This window comes from Rhinoderma darwinii, chromosome 7 (assembly GCF_050947455.1).
Source record: "Rhinoderma darwinii isolate aRhiDar2 chromosome 7, aRhiDar2.hap1, whole genome shotgun sequence".
Classification (NCBI taxonomy): domain Eukaryota; kingdom Metazoa; phylum Chordata; class Amphibia; order Anura; family Rhinodermatidae; genus Rhinoderma; species Rhinoderma darwinii.
In genome coordinates, this window is record NC_134693.1 from 91421305 (window position 1) to 91445212 (window position 23908).

A 23908-nucleotide genomic window follows, 5' to 3' on the forward strand; every position below is an offset into this window, starting at 1 on the left:
CTACTCCCTTCAGAGGACAGCACAAACAGGCTCTAACCAGAGTAGAAAGAGAAGTGGGAGGCCCCGCTGCACAACTGAGCAACAAGACAAGTACATTAGAGTCTCTAGTTTGAGAAATAGACGCCTCACAGGTCCTCAACTGGCAGCTTCATTAAATAGTACCCGCAAACCGCCAGTGTCAACGTCTACAGTGAAGAGGCGACTCCGGGATGCTGGCCCTCAGGGCAGAGTGGCAAAGAAAAAGCCATATCTGAGACTGGCTAATAAAAGGAAAAGATTAATATGGGCAAAAGCACACAGACATTGGACAGAGGAAGATTGGAAAAAAGTGTTATGGACAGACGAATCGAAGTTTGAGGTGTTTGGATCACACAGAAGAACATTTGTGAGACGCAGAACAACTGAAAAGATGCTGGAAGAGTGCCTGACGCCATCTGTCAAGCATGGTGGAGGTAATGTGATGGTCTGGGGTTGCTTTGGTGCTGGTAAAGTGGGAGATTTGTACAAGGTAAAAGGGATTTTGAATAAGGAAGGCTATCACTCCATTTTGCAACGCCATGCCATACCCTGTGGACAGCGCTTGATTGGAGCCAATTTCATCCTACAACAGGACAATGACCCAAAGCACACCTCCAAATTATGCAAGAACTATTTAGGGAAGAAGCCGGCAGCTGGTATTCGATCTGTAATGGAGTGGCCAGCGCAGTCACCAGATCTCAACCCCATAGAGCTGTTGTGGGAGCAGCTTGACCGTATGGTACGCAAGAAGTGCCCTTAAAGCCACTTGTGGGAGGGGCTTCTGGAAGCATGGGGTGAAATTTCTCCCGATTACCTCAGCAAATTAACAGCTAGAATGCCAAAGGTCTGCAATGCTGTAATTGCTGCAAATGGAGCATTCTTTGACAAAAGCAAAGTTTGAAGGAGAAAATTATTATTTGAAATAAAAATCATTATTTCTAACCTTGTCAATGTCTTGACTATATTTTCTAGTCATTTTGCAACTCATTTTGATAAATATAAGTGTGAGTTTTCATGGAAACACAAAATTGTCTGGGTGACCCCAAACTTTTGACCGGTAGTGTATCTCTCGCAGTCCCTCATAAAAACAAGTAAAGCTATAAGTGGCCGACAGCAACCAATCACATAATTTCTTTCATTTCCTAACCTGCTATGGGATTGGTTGGTACACAAGAGGCCTATTGTATGTTGTGTGCTGTGATTTCCCCCCACTAACCACTACATCATGGCTGACAGTAATGTTATTTTTCAAATACTTGGGAGAAGTGAGCAGTAACTTGCGTGTCTGTGCGGTGTGAACGCTCCTCTATACTGTATGTAACTGTGCGCGGCGGCAGCTCCCCCTGCCTCTCCCTCTTGCATAGGGGAGGAGCAGCGCGGATAGGCGGAGACGGCACAGCAAGAAACACCGCCCGGAAACGACCAAGGAAGACTTGGGGTGAAATCGTGAGATTACCCGACACCGGGCACCCAGGAACAAGCTGAGCGCTCCAGGCACAGGCCCCTGACCTAACGTCCTCATCTTCCAGCCCATGTTTAGTGCTTTCGCTCGCATCTCCTAGTCCCGTAGCTACTGGTGTAAGCGCCGTACGTGATATTCCCTATGATTTAGCGCGACCCTGTTCACCTTGTCACCCTGCGACAGCGTAGTGACCCGTATCTGCGCCTTTAATAGGGTCTATAATGCTGTCTGCCTCCAAGAATCTCCAGCAGTGGTGCGCCCTGCAGTGTAAAGACTACCCCGGTGTCCGCATTTCTGATCTCAGCTCCTCTTTCCGTGATGGATTGGCTTTTTGCGCTCTAATTCATCGTCAACGGCCTGACCTCATGTAAGTATCGCCCCTTCCTTGGTCCAAGAGCTTACAATCTATCTGAGGTCATAATATACATATTCGAATTTATGAGAGCAGAACTAACAACTTTTAAGGTCATCATAAGTAATTCAGCGATTCTGAATAGTCAAATTAGTATTAGACCAAATTAATAATAATTCTAGGTCGCTAGTTATTGTCGCTTTAATTCTAGTGTATGACCATTGGCTAAGAATTTCCTTTAATGCACAGGCAAGTTGGAATGTTTCTTGCTGAAATCGGAAGTTTCCCATGAAAAAAAAAAAAAATGTGCGGGTATGTGGTGAATTTTCCAATATCAGAACATTCCGGCCTCCTATATGGATATAGGGGTTTGATAACTATACAGTAGCGCTTTTTTCCCCATAATCTCCAGAAATCCAATTCTATTCAGCCGCTTCTTAGGCCTAATTCACACGAGCGTATTTCATGTCTGTGTTACGCGAGTGAAAATAACGCACGTCACACGGACCTATGTAAGTCAATGGGGCCGTTCAGACATTCCGTGTTTTTCATGCAGCGTGTGTCCGCTGCGTGAAGCTCACTGCATGTCCTATACTTGTGTGTTTTTTGCGCATCACGCACCCATTGAAGTCAATGGGTGCGTGAAAATCACGCGCAGCACATGGACGCACATCCGTGTGCTATGCGCGATTCACGCAACAGTTGCTATAGAAATGATTTTGAAAAAAACACCTTCAATTTGTTTTGCTGACGTGAAACGAGTGACATACTGATGATATACGCGCATAAAAAACGCAGACACGCACCAAACACTGACGTCACACGGAACTGCAACGCTGGAAAATGCTGCGTTTTTTACGCGCGCAAAACGGACACGTTCGTGTGAATAAGGCCTTAGTTTGTGGAAAAACTGTATGACCGCCACTTTAGGCACCATCACAACTCCTGTAGGGTGTCATCCATCTTATCTTGATCCTAAAGAGCAAGTCTGCAATTATGTGGGAGGGGAGATCTATTACTGCGTTCTTACTCGATTACCAGCTCAGGACTTTAGGAAAGTTGAGTGACAACTTTTGGGAGAAGTGTAATGGCAGCCATTTGAATTGTCACCCAGCTTTTCCGGAGACCTATATATCACTGAGTAATGGCACTCCTTACTGGTTGATGTGGCAGTCTCGTGTACATGGGATCCATACATTAATTTTATTTATTTTTTATAGGTCTTTGCAGGGTATGAGTTGCTGCTGTGATTCACACTCACGTGGTATTGTGTGTGTGTGTATATATATATAGCCACACACTTAACTCTGTGTCATACATTTTCTGTATTACCAGTTATTGCTCATCTCACTTGGTTACATTTTGAGTACTGCGTAGTTCAAGTTGCTTCGTAGTGAAACTGTTTGGCTGCCATCAAATATGGACTTAAAGAGGCTGCCATGACTTCTATATTTTCTTGTGGGCACAAAAGTTACACACGATCTTGTGACTATTGCAAAAGTTGGGCTTTGTGCCTTTTTTTGCATAGGGAGACTTTGAAGTTGCTGCACAATTGTGATTTTACAACAACTCGAGCTCTAGCCTGAAGGTCATTGAAATAAGCAAAGAAAATGTTGCTCTTTACACCGACCATGTCTAGGATGAGACGTGTACATAAAGATCTCTAGGTCCTCCTTTAAAGAATATGGTGGTGGGAGGTGAAGTCTCCGGGCACATGCTTGAGCCCATGTATTGTGAAATAGTGACCGCTCAGATTCATCTTCCTTCGGCTGACAGTCATGTGTATCTCATTTCTTCCTCAGAGACTTTAATTCACTATCAAAAGAGAAAGTCTTTGAGAACAATCGTCTGGTGAGTTGTGGGCTGGACATGAAGGTTGGTTGGGAATTAATAGCATATTGTATTATTCAGGCACGTGGGCGCTAAGAATGACACCGTTCTGTTCTGCTTGTCCTTTCCCTAGTTTTTCTCTACATCATAACTGTGTAATATTTTCTACTTCCTGATAAATATTGTAGTTGTTTCCTTCCATCAATATAACAACCCAATAGTTGTTTTTACAGTCAGGATGTTCTGGCTAATATCTGATACTTCCGTAGGGTCATGGATGCTGTCACATGACTGGTCCTCTACCTAAGTGACCAGTTTCTTTCACTTCATATGGATACCATTAAATGGGTTGTCTGGTTTCAGAAAATGAATTAGATTTTATGTATAATTGATGGGTAAATAAACTTTCAACAAGCTTCGGACATGTCATGGTGACATGTCAGAAATTTTGATCGGAGGGGGTCTGAGCACTGAGACCCGCACCGATCACTAGAACGAAGCTGCAGAAGCGCTCACTTGACTGCTGAGCCGCTTGGTTTTTGATCGGCTTTTCTCAGAAAGTCGATGTAGCGGTGCACGGGCTCAATAGAAAGTCTATTGGCCTGTACACCACTACGTAGGCTTTCCAAAAAAAGACGATCCGAAACTAAGCTGCTCATCGCTCACCCGAGTGCTTCTGCAGCTTTGTTTTAGCGATCGGTGGGGGTCTCGGTGCTCGGACACCCACCGATCAAAACCTCTGGCATGTCACTATGACATGTCAGATGTTTGAAAGTTTAGTTACACTTTTTAAAAGTTATAAGATTTTCCAATATATTTTCTGTATCAATTCTCCACAGTTTTCAAGATCTCTGCTTGTTAGGCCTCATGCACACGGCCGTGCCCATAATCACGGCCTGCGATTGCGAGCACGGACGGCCGCGGGCCACGTTTTTAGGTTGTGCTCCCATACAAAGTATGGATGGGAGCACGGCCTGTAAAAATCGAAAAGTAGGACATGCGTCTATTTTTGCATATGTTTGTCTAGTTTGTCTGGAGGATGTTTTTCAAGGTTTAGCATAGCCTTTTGTCTAGAAAAGAGATAAATAAAAAAAACCACTCCTGTCAATCCGATCTCAATGTATACCAAGCATAGGTTTTTTTGCATCACTGAAGAAAAAAACCCACTGATGGCAACAACAAAGTACACTTAACCGCTTCCCGCTTTGGCCACTTTTGACCTTCCTGACAGAGCCTCATTTTTCAAATCTGACATGTTTCACTTTATGTGGTAATAACTTCGGAATGCTTTCACCTATCCAAGCGATTCTGAGCTTGTTTTCTCATGACACATTGGACTTTGTTACTGGCAAAATTTGCTCGATACATTCAGTATTTAATTGTGAAAAATGGCAAAAATTTATCATTTTTCTAACTTTCAAGAGACTCTGTCACCACATTATAAGTGCCCTATCTTGTACATAATGTGATCGACGCTGTAATGTAGATTACAGCAGTATTTTTTATTTCGAAAAACGATCATTTTTGACAGTTATGACCTATTTTAGCTTTATGCTAATGACTTTCTTAATGAACAACTGGGCGTGTTTTACTTTTTGACCAAGTGGGCGTTGTGGAGAGAAGTGTATGACGCTGACCAATCAGCGTCCTACACTTCTCCCCATTCATTTACACAGCACATAGCGATATAGCTGTATCTCTATGTGCAGCCACATACACACACATTAACGTTACTGCAGTGTCCTGACAATGAATATAGATTACCTCCAGCCAAAACGTGATGTGTATTCAGAATCCTGACCACTTCTGTAGCATCTGTGTGAGACTACAGCACAGCGAGATCTCGCTGTAAGTGACATTTTACAGCGTAATCTCGCGATACTACGCCTACGGTGCTGTAAATCACAGAGAAGTGTCAGGATTCTGAATATATATCACGTCCCGGCTGGAGGTAATGTTTATTCATTGTCAGGACACTTGATTAACATTAATGTGTGTGTATGTGGCTGCACATAGTGTTCTAGTAAGAACACGATGCTGCTATGTAAATGAATGGGGAGAAGTGTATGACGCTGATTGGTCAGCGTCATACACTTCTCTCCACAACGCCCACTTGGTCAAAAACTATAACACGCCCAGTTGGTCATTAAGAAACTCATGACCTATTTTAGCTTTATGCTAATAACACCATCAAAAATGATAGTTTTTCTAAATAAAAACCACTGCTGTAATCTACATTACAGCGCCGATCACATCATGTACAAGATAGGGCACTTATAATGTGCTGACAGAGCCTCTTTAAATGTATCTGCTTGTAAGACAGGCAGTTATAGCACACAAAATTGTTGCTAATTAACATCCCCCATATGCCTACTTTAGATTGACATTGTTTTTTGAATATCGTTTTATTTTTCTAGGACGTTACAAGGCTTAGAACTTTAGCTGCAATTTCTCACATTTTCAAGAAAATTTCAAAAGGCTGTTTTTACAGGGGGCAGTTCAGTTGTGAAGTGGCTTTGAGGGCTTTATATATTAGAAACCCCGAATAAGTCACCCCATTTTAAAAACTTCACCCCTCAAAGTATTCAAAACTGCATTTAGAAAGTTTCTTAAAGAGGCTCTGTCACTACATTATAAGTGTCCTATCTCCTACTCAAGGAGATGGGCGCTTTAATGTAGGTGACAGAAGTGCTTTTTATTTAGAAAAACAATCTATTTTTACCACGTTAGGAACGATTTTAGCTTTATGCTATTTACTTTCTTAATGCCCAACTGGGCGTGTTTTTACTTTAGACCAAGTGGGCGTTGTACAGAGGAGTGTATGACGCTGACCGATCAGCGCCATGCACTTCTCTCCATTCATTTAGTCAGCGCATAGTGACACTGCGTTATTCACTGTGCTGTCTTATACTGACACATTAATGTTACTGAAGTGTTTAGACAGTGAATAGACATTCCTTCCAGCCAGGACGGGATGTCTATTCACAATCCCGACACTTTGCTAACCTTTCTGTGGTACTTACAGCAGAGCAAAGCGTAATCTTGCTGTAACCTGTCATTTACAGTGTGATCTCGCGAGATTACACTTGCTGTGCTGTAAGTACCACAGAAACGTTAGCGAAGTGTCGGGATTGTGAATAGACCTCCCGTCCTGGCTTGAAGGAATGTCTAAACACTTCAGTAACGTTAATGTGTCAGTATAAGACAGCACATACTAATCTAGCAGTATCCCTATGCGCTGAGTAAATGAATGGAGAGAAGTGTATGACACTGATTGGTCAGCGTCAAACACTCCTCTATACAGCGCCCACTTGGTCTAAAGTAAAAACACGCCTAGTTGGGCATTAAGAAAGTAATTAGCATAAAGCTAAAATCGCTCCTAACGTGGTAAAAATAGTTTTTCTAAATAAAAAGCACTGCTGTCACCTACATTACAGCGCCCATCTCCTTATGTAGGAGATAGGGTACTTATAATGTGGTGACAGTCTCTTTAACCCTTTAGACGTTTCACAGGAATTAAAGAAAAGCAGAGGTGAAATGTACAAAATTCCTTTTTTTTTTTTTTTTTTTTTTTGCAGAAATTCATTATTAATCAATATTTTTTTTTGTGACACAGAAGGTTTTGCCAGAGAAATGCAACTCAATTTTTATTGCACAGAGTCTGCAGTTTTTAGAAATATCCCGCATGTGGCCCTAGTGTGGTAATGGACTGAAGCAGCGGCCTCCGAAGCAATGGAGCACCTAGAGGCCTCCTTTTTATAAGAAAATATTTTAGGCACCATGTCAGGATTGAAGGGCTCTTGCGGTGCCAAAACAGTGGAAACCCCCAAAAGTGACTCCATTTGGGAAACTACACACCTCAAGGAAATTATCTAGGGGTATAGTAAGCATTTTGACCCCACAGGTTTATTGCAGAAATGATTGGAAGTAGGGCGTGAAAATTAAAATCTACATTCTTTCAAAGAAAATGTAGGCTTAGCTATTTTTTTTTCTCATTTCCACAAGGACTGAAGGAGAAAAACCACATTTGTAAAGCAATTTCTCCCGATTAAAACAACACCCCACATGTGGTCATAAACGGCTGTTTGGACACATAGCTGGGCTTAGAAGGGAAAGAGCACCATTTGGCTTTTGGAGCTCAAATTTAGCAGGAACGGTTTGCGGAGGCCATGTCGCATTTGCAAAGTCCCTGAAGGGACAAAACTGTGGAAAAACTCCTACAAGTGACCCCATTTTGGAAACTACACCCCTTGAGGAATTCATCTACGGGTGTAGTGAGCATTTTGACCCCACAGGGGTTTTATAGGTTTTATTAGGATTGGGTAGTGAAAATAAAAAAAATCCTTTTTCTTCAATAAGAAATATAGCTTTAGCTCAAAATTTTTCATTTTTCTCAATAAATAAAAGAAAAAAAGAATCACAACGGTTTTTTAAAGCAATTTCTCCTGAGTACTGCAATACCCGATATGTGGTCATAAACTTTTGGCACACAGGGCTCAGAAGGGAAGGAGTGTCATTTGGCTTTTGGAGTACAGATTTTGCTGGATTGGTTTCTGGTTGCTATGTCACATTTGCAAAGCCCATGTGGGACTAAGACTGTGGAAACCCCCCACAAGTGACCCCATCCTGGAAACTACACCCCTCAAGGTATTCACCTAGGGGTAGAGCGAGCATGTTTTGCAGAAATTAGTGTGCACTCGATGTTGCAGAGTGAAAATTTTATTTTTTCCATAGATATGCCAATATGTGGTGCCCAGCTTGTGCCACCACAACAAGACAGCTCTCATTATTATGCTGTGTTTCCTGGATATAGAAACACCCTACATGTGGCCCTAATCTTTTGCCTGGACTATCGACAGGGCTCAGGCGTGAGAGAGTACCATGCGAAATTTAGGCCTAATTTGGCAATTTACACAGTATTGGTTCACAATTGCAGAGGCTCTGATGTGAAATAATAAAAGAAACTGCTGAGACGTGACTCCATTTTGGAAACAAGGCATTTATTAAGGGGTGTAGTGAGCATTTTCACTCCACAGGTCTTTTCCATAAATGATTGCGCTGCGGATGGTGCAAAGTAAAAATTTCAATTTTTCCCTAGATATGCCATTTCAGTGGGAAATATGTTGTGCCCAGCTTACGCCACTGGAGACACACACCCCAAAAATTGTTAAAGGGGTTCTCCCAGGTATGGCGATGCCATATATGTGGAACTAAACAGCTGTTTGGTCATGCTGTAGGACTCGGAAGGGAGGGAGCACCATTTGGCTTTTGCAGCGTGGAATAGCTTGGTAGTAGTTTTGTTTGGAGTTAAACTGGTGTTTCAGTTTATAATGTGGGGCATATGTAAGGTGGGCAGAGTATATTAGGGGCATAGTCAGGTGGTATAATAATTGGGTAAACCATAAAATGATCCATAGATGTATATTACGCTGTGACACAATCCTTTCTGCACAGGCCGGTATCGCTCTGATAAATGGTGTCCTTACTTATCTCCCATTTGGTCCACACTCTGCACCTTTGCAGTTTGGAGAATTTTTCTGTGAAGTGTTATCCTGGTATAATACAGGCGCTCTCGCTTCCAGCAGATATGTTTGGGCCCTCCCCTTCCTGGTTCCCTAATTTTAGTGCCTTGATAATTCGCCTCTTGAAACAGAAGAAATGTTCCCCTCGGGCCGGCACAACTGCATATTTTTCTTTCCTGACTTATTGGAGCCTTAACTTATTTTATTTTTTCATAGACGTAGTGGTATGAGGGCTGTTTTTTTGCGGGACGAGCTGTAGTTCTTATTGGTACCATTTTAGGGTACGTGCAACTTTTTGATCACTTGTTATCCTTTTCTTTGGGGGGCAAGGTAATCAAAAAACAGCAATTCTGCCATAGTTTTCTATTTTTTTTTTTTTTTTTTATACAGGGTTCACCATGCTTTATAAATTACATGTTACCTTCATTCTGCTGGTCAGTACGATTCCGGTAATACCTAATTTATAGAACTTTTTTATGTTTTACAACTATTTGCACAATAAAATTACTTTCGTAAAAATTTATTTGTTCTGTCGCCATGTTGTAAGAGCCATAACTTTTTAATTTTTTTCGTCGACGGAGCTATTTGAGGGCTTGTTTTTTGCGAGCTATAGTTTCTATAGGTACCATTTTTGGATACATGTGACTTTTTGATCACTTCTTATTTCAATTTTTGAAAGACAAAGTGACCAACAAAAAAGCAATTCTGGCATTATTTTTTAGTTTGGTTTTTACGGCGTTCACTGCATGGGACAACTAACAATATTTTTATAGTTCAGGTCGTTACGGACACGGCGATACCAATTATGTATGGTTTTATTATTTTTTTTACAATAATAAATGACTTGATAAGGGAAATAAGGCGACAGTGTTTCATGTTATTACTTGTTTTTATTTTTGACAACTTATATATTTTTTTTTTTTTTTACACTTTTCTTTAGTCCCACTAGGGGACTTGAAGGTCCAACTGTTTGATTGATGTTCTAATACATTGCACTACCTATGTAGTGCAATGTATTAGAACTGTCAGTTATTCACTGACAGCAAGCCGATCAGGCTCCGGTCGGGGCCGAATCTGCTTCCGTAATGGCAGATAGGAGCCCATTGTTAGGCCTCCTGTTGCCATAGTAACAGTCGCCATCCTTGCCATCGCATGGCAGGCTGCCGATTTGTTACAAAACACTTTGATGCAGCGATCGAATTGGATCGCTGCATCGAAGGGGTTGATGGCAGGAATCGGAGCTAACTCCGGTTCCTGCCAATACAGCGGGGTGTCTGCTATAACATACAGCGGACACCCACTGCTGATGATGCCGGCTCAGCTTCTGAGCCGGTGCCATCTTGCCAATGGTACCGGAAGCCTTTTAGGCCCCGCCGCCGAGCGGGCCATAGGTGGCTTCCGTTGCAGACACACCCGGGAGGTAAGTATTAGGCCTCTGATCGTCTTTGCAGCCATCGGCAACCCAGCGATCACATTGCTGGGATGCCGGTGGCTAAAAACTCCTCACATGCTGCGATCTCTATTGAGCGCAGCATCTGAGGGATTAATCGGCCAGATCGGATGCTAGCTCTGGTCCTGGCCGATACCTCAGGGTGCCAGCTGTAACATACAGCTCCTGAGCCCACACTATCACCGTGACGTAATGGTACTGCGCTTTGCGGGAAGCCCTTCCTGATTTCGCCGTATATATACGGTGCATGTCGGGAAGGGGTTAAACTGTTACGGTCCTATTAGATAATCTTTCATGAACGAGTAATTATTTAGCGAGTTGTTTAAATTCAAAAGACTGTCTTTTATACGTGACCATAATTGCTAAAATTTTTGCTGTTCAGTTGTTACTGCGATCGTCGCTCATTCGCCCACACCTCATCTTTGTACGGCTTACGACTGTAAGATTTCTGGTTAGAAGAGGGGATGTCCCTGATTGAGCGATAATCTTTAAACCAGGTAGGTGTGGTCGATCCACAACGATTTATCGTGTCGTTGCATGATATTACACATGCCGATTCTCTTACATTCGAACGATTATACAAAAATTTGTATGATAATCGCTCCGTCTAATGGAGCCTTAAAGCCCAAATTAACCTTTAAGCTCTGTTCCCACTGTACTAGGTATCATCGGATATGTCTGGAAGTGCTCTCGGCGTATACCCCAACATGACCTTAAAATTTTGACAAATTACTTTTTGTTAAAGGGAATGTGTCGCTAGAAAAAAAATAAATAAATATATATATATATATATATATATATATATTATTTTTTATTTTTTTGTTAAACAGTTAGTATATAAATTATTACACATTGTTCTAATTTTTTTAATTTTTTCACAGGTCAGGAAATACTATAAATTAGATTCTAATTTATAACCTTTCCATGTGCTGGTCACTAGAGGTAGCAATTCCCAAAATTGCAGCATTGGCATGTGGTAAAGCAACCTCATTGCTTTATGCTGCAAAATTGGAGCAGACGCACTCGCTCTAGTGTACTCAAACAATCCCCCCTCCTTTATCCTGGCTAGTGCCAGGAGAAAGGAGGGGGTTGACTGTTCAAACCTCCTACACTGTGTGCCGCCATTTTTTGAGCGAATGCACAGTGTAGGAGGATTAGATACAGTGGTAATCGGACAGTATAACACGAACATACATACACACACATCACATACACAAACATAACTTACCTGCTCCTGCCATCACTGCCGCTGCCCCCGCTCCCTCCGCTCCTAGTCCTTGCTTCTGAACATACGGACGGAAGCCGCGACTGGAAGTAGTCCTCTTACTGTCCGGCCACGACTTCCAGTCCACATGAAAATGGCGCCGGATGTCGCTCTGCCGAAGACCTTCCTTTTGGACTGTGTGGGAGCGGCGCACGCTATAGTGAATGGTTCGCTTTCTCTATGGGGATGTATGTGCCGTATTCCATCTCTGTATGCGTCGTTAATCGACACATACAGAGATGAAAAAAAAAATGGCAGCCCCCATAGAGAAGTAAAAGTAAGAAAAAAAAATAAGTAGAACACAAATAAATAGAATTTTAATGACATACTAAAAGTAATAACATATAAAAATATTTTTTTCCGTGACACCTTCCCTTTAAAAACTGGATTGAAAAGCCTAGTCCACTATTCATTTATTTTATTTTTTTAACGGGGAATTCAGCAAAAGAAAAAAAAACGCATAGTGGAGTCAGTAGCAGATGTCGGGAACTACAACTTTTTGTGTAATGCTCTATAGTAACCTAGGCTGTTTGGGAACAGATCATAGGTAAAAAGTCCATACAACCACCCATACATGTACTTTACATTGACGCAAAGCATTGCAGCCTAGTGCATGGTTCTCGTGAGATCTTCTGCTAGGCAACATTGCCCAGTGGGGAAGGGATTTCTTTCTGCCAGCTGCGAGGATTGTACTAATGAAAATGCCCATCACATTCCCAGACACTTTTTCAAACCATCGAACTTTCCGTATTCCTGTACTGACGACCCTAGATGACTCACGTTCGACAACAGAGCCACTCTGGCAGCACAATCTTTTAAAGGGGTATTTCGGTGCACTCACAGAGTTGTGTGAAGTGGCAGCGAAGTGCTTAGCTGCTGCTGCTACATACAACTCCTCACCACTATGGCACTGCTGGTGGGGAGGGACAGGTATGGATTGTTTGTGGAGTCCCAGTAGTCGGATGGCCACGAATGTAACATTCCTGTGGATAGTTGACAATTTTTTATGGCTGAAATACTCCTTTAACATGACATTTACCCAGATCATGTACATGTAATGATGATCCCTAGTAGCGATTGTAATGTATAAACCTATCCATATTCTACAGTACTTTCTATTACTCACTGGCTGTGTGGAGCTTATCAACCTCAGATTCTGTCTGGTGTTCTCTGAGTCCCTGTGTCATTCACATCCCCTCAGGCCCTACACTAGACATACCACAGTATATCAGGTATGCTAGGAGTAATAGTTTATGTTCACACAGAGTTTTTTTGCAGGCTGAGAATTTTGAGGCAGATTTTGATCTGCTTGCACGACGTTTGCCGCGCTTTTTGCCTCCGGCAAAAACTACACTAAAAACGCTTTCTCTACTGTCGTCGTCGTCTTCTGTCGTCGTCGTCTTCTGTCGTCGTCGTCTTCTTCTGTCATCGCCGTCTTCTGTCGTCTTCTTCTGTCGTCTTCTTTCTTCTCCGGAAAAAGAAGCGACATGCCCTATCTTCGGGCGCTTCCGCCTCTGACCTCCCATTGACTTCAATGGGAGGCAGAGAAAGCGTATTTCGCGGTGTTTTATGCCCGCAGCGCTCAATGGCCGCGGGCGAAAAACTCAGCGAAAATCGGCGTGCAGGGAGAGGAAAATCTTCCAAACTGAATTTTGAGGCAGATATTCCTCCTGCAAAATACTCCGTGTGAACATAGCCTTAGGCTATGTTCACACGCGGTCTTTTGCCGAATTTTTTGACGCGGAAACCGCGTCGCAAAACTCGGCAGAAACGACCCGAGAACGCCTCCCATTGATTTCAATGGGAGGCGTCGGCGTCTTTTTCCCGCGAGCAGTAAAACTGCCTCGCGGGAAAAAGAAGCGACCATGCCCTATCTTCGGGCGCTTCCGCCTCCGACCCCCCATTGACTTCAATGGGAGGCAGGAGAAAGCGTGTTTTATGCCCGCGGCGCTCAATGGCCGCGGGCGAAAAACGGCGCGATAATTGCTGTTCACACGGAGTATTTTGGGGGAGGAATATCTGCCTCAAAATTCCGTTTGGAACTTTGAGGCAGATATTCCTCCCCCAAAATACTCCGTGTGAACATAGCCTTACACTTCCAGTTATTTATTTTTATTATTTTCACCTGTTGTATTTATGAAACCTGATGGAAAATATTAGCAGATGTTTGAAGGGCCACAGTGGTCTGTATACAGATGAATGCAGGGACATTGATCTACCAGTGATAATTTTCAATGGAACCTCCTAAAAATGAAACCAATTGCTACTACACTTGAGGAAACCGCACAGCAAGATGAATGCTATGTTTAGAGAGATTTTAGTGACCTGAAACTGATTATTTCAGTTCCCTTTCACAATAGAAAAATTAGACGGTCACCAGGACAGCCTATTCTTTATAATGGCATTATTTTATTGACCGTTATTATTTTATCATTTACGTTTTATTTCACATTTTTTTAAATATCCATGCAGATACAAAAATATTCAGGAAATTTTAGAATGTAATTGCGTCCGGTTTCATACACAGTTGGAAAGTCAGGTTGTTTTTTTGGGCAGCCGTTTGGGTGTGTCTGCATGAAACATGTATCTAAACTGGAGAACGAAGGATTCGCCAAGTGCATGATATCACATCTGAAATATGACACTCGTCAGAGCAGACTGTTCGAAAGACTTGCATGATGAAACATGTTGCAGACTGTTTTCTCCCTCAAATCATGTCATTTTCTACTACAAAATAAGTCAATGAGCAGGAGCAAGGAGGCGTCATCATAAGTTGCTGAAACTGTCCAGATGATGGGCAGCGCTGACAATAGACCAATTTTATGCAGGAATTCACCTTCCATCTGTCACGTTGGATGCGTGGACCCACTGGGCCGTACCGCCTTGATTGTATGGTAGCTGGCTAACAGGGTACAAGTCAATAGTTCGGATAGGTGTATCGGTGGTAACTTCTGACAGTAGCGAAGACAGGCTCTTATGGGAACTTGGCAGCAGGCAGACACCAGGCGTGGTGTAACCAGGAAGGCATAGTACACAGCACAACACGACTCCAACTCTAAACGTCACTTGAACCAGGATAGCACGGGGCACCAGATTCGGGAACACTGGGAACTGGGAAACACTTAAGGGACCATTTGCAGAGTCGAACATAGGTAAACGACAACAACGCTCAGGCAATGCACGAAGAGGCAGGGCCCTTCTTATAATCCAGGGTGCTCATGGGCTAATTTGGGTATCTAATTCAGGTGCGCTCGCTGGCCCTTTAAGACCGGGCACGAGCGGGACACAGCAGAGTGAAGCGGAAGTGAGCGCTGGCGTCTCCTGAGGAGATGCGGGCCAGCGCTCACAGATCCATGGCTGCGGCCGTCAGGAGGTGAATAAACCTGGCGGCCTGCGGCCATGGGTGTTACACTATCCCTATATCAATATCATCCAAAAATGACATCCACCAAGATTTCAGCCTCTTACGAAGAGAGAAAATATTTCCTCATTTATACACTGCCAATATTCTGTGTCCACAAAATAAACCACCTTTAACCTATCTGTGTAAGTTCCCATTAGAGATTGAAACCCATCAACAAAAATCTAATGTACGACACACACAGTAGTGTTCCAAAAAAATGGCAGAGTTTAACCCCTTCTCGCTCCTTGACGTACTATTCTGTCATGATGAATGCATAGTTAGCGCTCAGACGGAATAGTACGTCACAGGAGGAACGGCCGTCACGAGAGCAACGGCCGTTCCGGCCCTCCTCCCGGCACATACAGGAACTGTGACAACCGTTGTCTCGTACAGCAGTTGCCACAGCTCCTTCAGCAGGGACCGATCACGGTGGTCCCCGCTCATTAACCCCTCTAGAAGCCGCGTTCAATAGCGATCGCGGTTTCTTAGGGGTTAAAACACCATCGACGTCCTGTAACGTCGCGGGCGCCGATGGTTGCTATGGCATTCATGGAAGCCTAGCGGGTCCTGACAGTCAGGACCCACTATGCTTGCTGTCCGCCGGTAGCTGACTGCTCTAATACACTGCACTACGCATGTAGTGCAGTGTATTAGAATTGCGATCAGGGCCTCCTGCCTTCAAGTCCCCTAGTGGGAAAAAAATAAAGTAAAAAAAAAAGTTATATAAAAATTAAAAAACGAAAAGTTTAAAAGTAAAAATCCCTTTTTCCCTTTTCAGTCCTTTTATTATTAAATAAATTAAAAAAACTATACATAAATGGTATTCCAAACGAACACTCGACTCGAACTTAACAAATATGAATATGAACAAACCGTAATTGGTGTCATGGTTCGGCTTCAACTGCAAAGGGGAGACATTTCCTCAACCTGTTGCAGGAAAATTTTATGGGCCAGTTTGTGGAAGACCCGACTAGAGGTGAAGCTCTGGATCTGGTCATTTCTAATAATGCAGATCTTGTTGGGAATGTCAATGTTCGTGAAAACCTCGGTAACAGTGATCATAATATAGTTACATTTTACCTATACTGTAAAAAAACAAACGCAGGCTGGGAGGGCAAAAACATTTAATTTTAAGAAAGCCAATTTCCCCAGGATGAAGGCTGCAATTCAGGATATGGACTGGGAAGAACTAATGTCATATAATGGTACAAATGATAAATGGGAGATTTTCAAATCTACTTTGAGTTATTATAGTGCAAAATGTATTCCTATAGGTAACAAGTATAAACGACTCAAATTAAACCCCACATGGCTTACACCTTCTGTGAAAGGGGCAATACATGACAAAAAAAGGGCATTTAAAAAATACAAATCTGAGGGTACAGCTGTAGCCTTTGTAAAATATAAAGAGCTTAATAAAATCTGTAAAAATGTAATAAAATTAGCAAAAATACAAAATGAAAGGCAGGTGGCCAGGGATAGTAAAACAAATCCCAAAAAATTCTTCAAGCATATAAATGCAAAAAAGCCCAGGTCTGAACATGTAGGACCCCTAGATAATGGTAATGGGGAGTTGATCACAGGGGATCAAGAGAAGGCAGAGTTACTAAATGGGTTCTTTATCTCTGTATATACAACTGAAGAAGGAGCAGCTGATGTAGCCGGTGCCAGTGCTGTTAATATATCAGTTGATATACTGAATTGGATGAATGTAGATATGGTCCAAGCTAAATTAAATAAAATAAATGTGCACAAGGCCCCGGGACCAGATGGGTTACACCCTAGAATTCTTAAAGAGCTTAGTTCAGTTATTTCTGTCCCCCTTTTCATAATATTCAGAGAATCTCTAGTGACTGGTATAGTGCCAAGGGACTGGCGCAGGGCAAATGTGGTGCCTATTTTCAAAAAGGGCTCTAGGTCTTCCCCGGCTAATTATAGACCAGTAAGCTTAACATCCATCGTGGGGAAAATGTTTGAGGGACTATATACAGGATTATGTGACAATAAATAGCATTATAAGTGACAGCCAGCACGGTTTTACTAAGGACAGAAGTTGTCAAACTAACCTAATCTGTTTTTATGAAGAGGTGAGCAGAAGTCTAGACAGAGGGGCCGCTGTGGATTTAGTGTTTTTGGACTTTGCAAAGGCATTTGACACTGTCCCCCATAGACGCCTAATGGGTAAATTAAGGACTATAGGTTTAGAAAATATAGTTTGTAATTGGATTGAGAATTGGCTCAAGGACCGTATCCAGAGAGTTGTGGTCAATGATTCCTTCTCTGAATGGTCACCGGTTATAAGTGGTGTACCCCAGGGTTCAGTTCTGGGACCACTATTATTCAACTTATTTATTAATGATATAGAGGATGGGATTAATAGTACTATTTCTATTTTTGCAGATGACACCAAGCTATGTAATATAGTTCAGACTATGGAAGATGTTCATGAATTACAGGCAGATTTAAACAAACTAAGTGTTTGGGCGTCCACTTGGCAGATGAAGTTTAATGTAGATAAATGTAAAGTTATGCATCTGGGTACCAACAACCTGCCTGCATCATATGTCCTAGGGGGAGCTACACTGGCGGATTCACTTGTTGAGAAGGATCTGGGTGTACTTGTAAATCATAAACTCAATAACAGCATGCAGTGTCAATCAGCTGCTTCAAAGGCCAGCAGGATATTGTTGTGTATTAAGAGGCATGGACTCGCGGGACAGGGATGTAATATTACCACTTTACAAAGCATTAGTGAGGCCTCATCTAGAATATGCAGTCCAGTTCATAGAAAGGATGCCCTGGAGTTGGAAAAAATACAAAGAAGAGCAACGAAGCTGATTAGGGGCATGGAGAATTAAGTTATGAGGAAAGATTGAAAGAATTAAACCTATTTAGCCTTGAAAAAAGACGACTAAGGGGGGACATGATTAACTTATATAAATATATTAATGGCACATACAAAAAATATGGTGAAATCCTGTTCCTTGTAAAACCCCCTCAAAAAACAAGGGGGCACTCCCTCCGTCTGGAGAAAAAAAGGTTCAAGCTGCAGAGGCGACAAGGCTTCTTTACAGTAAGAACGGTGAATTTATGGAATAGTCTACCGCAGGAGCTGGTCACAGCAGGGACAGTAGATGGCTTTAAAAAAGGGTTAGATAATTTCCTAGAACAAAAAAATATTAGCTCCTATGTGTAGAAATTATTATTTTTTCCTTCCCTTTTCCCTTCCCTTGGTTGAACTTGATGGACATGTGTCTTTTTTCAGCCGTACTAACTATGTAACTATGTAACTATGTAATAGTATGAATATAAAATATACTTTTATTATAAAGAATTAAAAACAAAGGACACAGCGAAAAAAATGCAAAAAATGGAGACAACAAAGAGCTGATGCAAATGCAGTAATATAAGACTCTATACACAGTCAGGACCGGCCCCACCGCATCATTAATAAAAAATGCCCCATAAAAAAATTATAATGCCCCTTTAGTGCCCCCATACAGTATAATAATATAATATATATTACAACCCCTTTAAGGACACAGTATTTTGTCCTCTAATTGTGCCCACAGTATTATGCCACCTGTAGTACCCGTACACAGTATAATGTCCGCTTAGTGGCCCCCACACAGTATAGTGCCCCATGTAGATTTTGCCATATAGCTTCTCTGTAGACAGTGCCATAATCCCCCACTTCCTTTTTGTAGATCGTGCCATACAGTTCCCCACCTCCCCCTTGTAGACAGTGCCCCCAAACAAAAACAAAAATTTCTACTCGCCTAGGCCCCGTTCCCATGACTAACTGTGCTGCTCTATGACTGGATCATGTAGCCTAGTACAGAGTTTCCCAACCTTTTCGGACACGAGGCAGCACTGGAAAAATAAAATTGCCTCAGTACCCCCTACCAAATATTGTTTTGAGAAAGACCGAAAACGGCTAAGAACAAGCACTACACTCGTAGGGTATGTTCACACACCTTTTTTGTAAGGCAAAAAACATCTGCCTCAAAATTCCTTCAGCAACTTTCAGTTTTGTTTGAACTTTTTTTGTGTGTTTTTTTTCTTAAGCTGTTGAAGCGAATGCAAAAGACGCAGGGAAAAAAGCTCCAAACGGGAGCCACTGGTATTATCTGCCTCCTATTAATTTCAATTGGAGGTCAGAGGCGGAAACCACTTGAAGACCATCAGCCCCCAACTCACAGTAAAATGACAATCGGCACACCACTCACAGATTCCCCCTGTAGGTAGCGCCGCGCAGCCCCCTGGTGGGGAGCGCCGCGCAGCCCCCTGGTGGGGAGCGCAACGCAGCCCCCTGGTGGGGAGAGCCGCGCAGCCCCCTGGTAAGGCGCGCCGCACAGCCCACAGCCCCCTGGTAAGGCGCGCCGCACAGCCCCCTGGTAAGGCGCGCCGCACAGCCCCCTGGTAAGGCGCGCCGCACAGCCCCCTGGTAAGGCGCGCCGCACAGCCCCCTGGTAAGGCGCGCCGCACAGCCCCCTGGTAAGGCGCGCCGCACAGCCCCCTGGTAAGGCGCGCCGCACAGCCCCCTGGTAAGGCGCGCCGCACAGCCCCCTGGTAAGGCGCGCCGCACAGCCCCCTGGTAAGGCGCGCCGCACAGACCACAGCCCCCTGGTAAGGCGCGCCGCACTGCCCACAGCCCCCTGGTAAGGCGCGCCGCACTGCCCACAGCCCCCTGGTAAGGCGCGCCGCACTGCCCACAGCCCCCTGGTAAGGCGCGCCGCACTGCCCACAGCCCCCTGGTAAGGCGCGCCGCACAGCCCACAGCCCCCTGGTAAGGCGCGCCGCACTGCCCACAGCCCCCTGGTAAGGCGCGCCGCACTGCCCACAGCCCCCTGGTAAGGCGCGCCGCACAGCCCACAGCCCCCTGGTAAGGCGCGCCGCACTGCCCACAGCCCCCTGGTAAGGCGCGCCGCACTGCCCACAGCCCCCTGGTAAGGCGCGCCGCACTGCCCACAGCCCCCTGGTAAGGCGCGCCGCACTGCCCACAGCCCCCTGGTAGGGAGAGCCGCGCAGCCCCCTGGTAAGGCGCGCCGCACAGCCCCCTGGTAAGGCGCGCCGCACAGCCCCCTGGTAAGGCGCGCCGCACAGCCCCCTGGTAAGGCGCGCCGCACAGCCCCCTGGTAAGGCGCGCCGCACAGCCCCCTGGTAAGGCGCGCCCCACAGCCCCCTGGTAAGGCGCGCCCCACAGCCCCCTGGTAAGGCGCGCCCCACAGCCCCCTGGTAAGGCGCGCCCCACAGCCCCCTGGTAAGGCGCGCCCCACAGCCCCCTGGTAAGGCGCGCCCCACAGCCCCCTGGTAAGGCGCGCCGCACAGCCCACAGCCCCCTGGTTGGTAGCGCCGCACAGCCCCCTGGTTGGTAGCGCCGCACAGCCCCCTGGTTGGTAGCGCCGCACAGCCCCCTGGTTGGTAGCGCCGCACAGGCCCCTGGTTGGTAGCGCCGCACAGGCCCCTGGTTGGTAGCGCCGCACAGCCCCCTGGTTGGTAGCGCCGCACAGCCCCCTGGTTGGTAGCGCCACACTGCCCACAGCCCCCTTGTATGTAGTGCAAGGACTACGAAATGGCCCTGATAGCTGGCGGGAAATAGACGTTCAAAAAAGGACAACTGTGCAGGAGCACAAAAAATACCCAACTTTCCCGGCTATCAAATAAATGTGTGGAAATAAACTAAGATATAACTTTTATTTAGTCTAGCCACCACCCTCATGCCCAGTGTCACCGCTAGCAGCCGCTATGGCTGCTACAGCGGTAGCGACGGCCACTAAGTGAAGAAGCGCCCGGGCGGAAAGGCGACTGCCTAAGGCCGGCCCTGGGCACCTGACCCACTGGTAGTTTCAACGGCGCGGGGATACACACCCGCTGGCGCCCCTCTTGCAGTGTGGCGGCTGGCGCCCTGTGCGACTGCACTGGTCAAATGTATCTAAGTCGGGCCATGTAAACAGGTATGCCAGATATATAACTATGTAAGTGGTGGCATGTAATATCCTGGGCCAAACCCCACGAAAATTATATGAATGTAAGTGATAAAAGTGCTGTACCATAATAATAAATATAAATGTGTATTCCAAAATAAGTTTACTGAGTTTACAGAAAGTGATGTAGTGCCTCTTTAAGAACAGCGCATTTAGAAAACCGAAATGGATTAAACATACATTAGAACAAAGCTACAGGGTTATCAGGGTATACCTGGTTACAGAGTCTTGGTAAAAAGTAATAAATCAGCCGCCTCGACGCGCGTTTCACAATGTATTCCAAAGTACATTTTATATTCATACTATTACTGTTTGGTTCATATTACTCAGTTAGAGTCTAGTGTTAGTTTGGAATATGTATATTGAGTTTTGAACCATATATAAATATATTAATAATTGGTATTGCCGTATCCGTAATGGCCTGAACTACAAAAGTATTTATCCTGCGCTGTGAACGCCGTAAAAAAAAGAATAAACCATACCAGAATCACTATTTTTTTTTGGTCACTTCACCTAAAAAAAAATAGAATAAAAAGAGATCAAAAGGTCGCATGCACCCCATGAAAACTACAATGAATTCCTCAAGGGGTCTAGTTTCCAAAATGGAGTCACTTTTAAGGGGTTTCCCCTGTACTGGTACCTCCGAAGCTCTGCAAATGCGACATGGCGCCAAGAAACCAATCCAGCAAAATCTACATGCCAAATAGCACTCCTGCCTTTCTGAGCCCTGCCGTTTGTCCAACCAGAAGTTTATGACCACATATGGGGTATTGCTGTAATTGGGAGAGAGTTCTTTTCAAATGTTGGGGTGATATTCTCCTTTATTTCTTGTAAAAAATGTAAATTTGCACGTTTTATCAGAAATTTTTTATTTTCAAATTCACAGGCTGATTGCACGAAATGCAGCAAAAAAAACCTGTGGAGTCTAAATGCTCACTATACCCCTCGATAAATTCCTTGAGGGGTGTTGTTTGCCAAATGGTATCACTTTTGAGGGTTTCTACTGTTTTGGCACCACAAGACCTGTTCAAACCTGACATGGTGCCTAAAATATAATAGAAGCAAAGGAGCACCAAGAGGATTTTGGAGCCTCCTATTTATTCGGAGGTGTTTCAGTCTGTCAGCACACTATGGCCACATGTGGGATATTTCTAAAAATGTCACCACATGGGCAATAAATATGGAGTAGCGTTTTTCTGGTAAGAAAAAATGGAATAAAAGGGATTTTCTGCATAAAAAAATGAAATTTGTAAATTTCACCTCTACTTTGCTTTTAAATTCCTGTGAAATGCCGAACGGATTAAGAAACTGTCTTAATGCTGTTTTGAATACCTTGAGGGGTCTAGTTTTTAAAGTGGGATGATTTATTGGGGGTTTCTAATATATAAGGCCCTCAAAGCCACTTCTGAACTGAACTGGTACCCAAAAAAAAAAAAAAAAGTTTTTTGAAATTTACTTCATGAAATGTTAAATACTTTTGTGTCAAAAAAGACAGAAGTATAATAGGTATGATACCTTTATTGGCTAACCATAAAAGTTCTATATGCAAGCTTTCAGAGCACAGAGGCCCCTTCTTGGGCCTCTGTGCTCTGAAAGCTTGGTATCATACCTATTATACTTTTGTCTTTTTTGACACAAAAGTATTTAACATTTCATATTGTCTCTGGCTAACACGGTACTACACAATTTTTTACTGTACTTCGTGAAATTTACTTCAAAATATTGACATTTTTGCATATGTTCTATGGCTATATTCACATGACCAGTGAGAAAAAAATGTCCATTATAAACTGATTAACTGTCAGTTTTTCATGGCCATTTTTCCAGTGTCTCTCAAAATTTTTTAATGGCCAGTTGACATCCATTTTGCATCCGTTTTTCATGGCCGTTAAAAAAACGGATGAATTTCAACACCCAAAGGAAGGTCCTGTGTTCACCTATATGTTATTTACAGCCTCCCTGTGTGGGAAGCCACACAGCCTCCCTGTGTGGGAAGCTCTATATACTCACAGATTCAGCGCTGTCTTCTTCAGGTAAGGTCTCTCGTCTTTACGGGATCTGCGAAGGCGACGCGATGACACTCAACAATGCAGCTAGTCTTCACGTGTGGTCTCTCGTCCGATAGCCAGCAAGGGAACTAGTAGTTCCCTTGCCAATTCCCTTGTCACAGATCAGTTTTTAACGGTTGTTGCATGTATTGACGGCCGTTAAAAACTGATCCATTGATTTCTATGGGGGCTGTCAGGCTGTTAAAACGGCAAAAAATAGGACATGTCCTATTTTTTTGACAGTCATTATTCACGGCCCGTTAAAAAAACGACCGTGTGAATACACCCATATCATTGTTCTGAAAACGCCCGTGTGACGGCCGTTAAAAGAGCGGTCGTCACACGGCCATTTTTCACGGTCGTGTGAATAAGGCCTAAGCCTTGTAACATCCTGGAAAAATTTAATGTTCAAAAAATTATGCCAACATATAGTAGACATGGGAAATGTGAACTAGTCAATATTTTGTGTGGTATTACTATCTGTCTTACAAGCAGTTACATTTAAATTTAGAAAAATGCAAATTTTTCTATTTTGCTATTTTTGACACATAAACACTGAATATATCGACCAA

The 23908-nt window shown here is 43.8% G+C and overlaps 1 protein-coding gene across 1 annotated transcript in view; it reads left to right on the forward strand.

Annotated features, from left to right (window-relative positions):
• Positions 1-1230: 1230 nt before the first annotated feature.
• The window catches only part of MICALL1 (MICAL like 1), a 131927-nt gene continuing 109249 nt past the window's right edge, over positions 1231-23908 (forward strand). The window contains exons 1-2 of the mRNA XM_075833670.1: positions 1231-1847; positions 3635-3683. Of these exons, the coding sequence (XP_075689785.1) occupies positions 1702-1847; positions 3635-3683 (195 nt within the window). The 5' untranslated portion in view covers positions 1231-1701. The remainder of the gene's footprint in view (positions 1848-3634; positions 3684-23908) is intronic.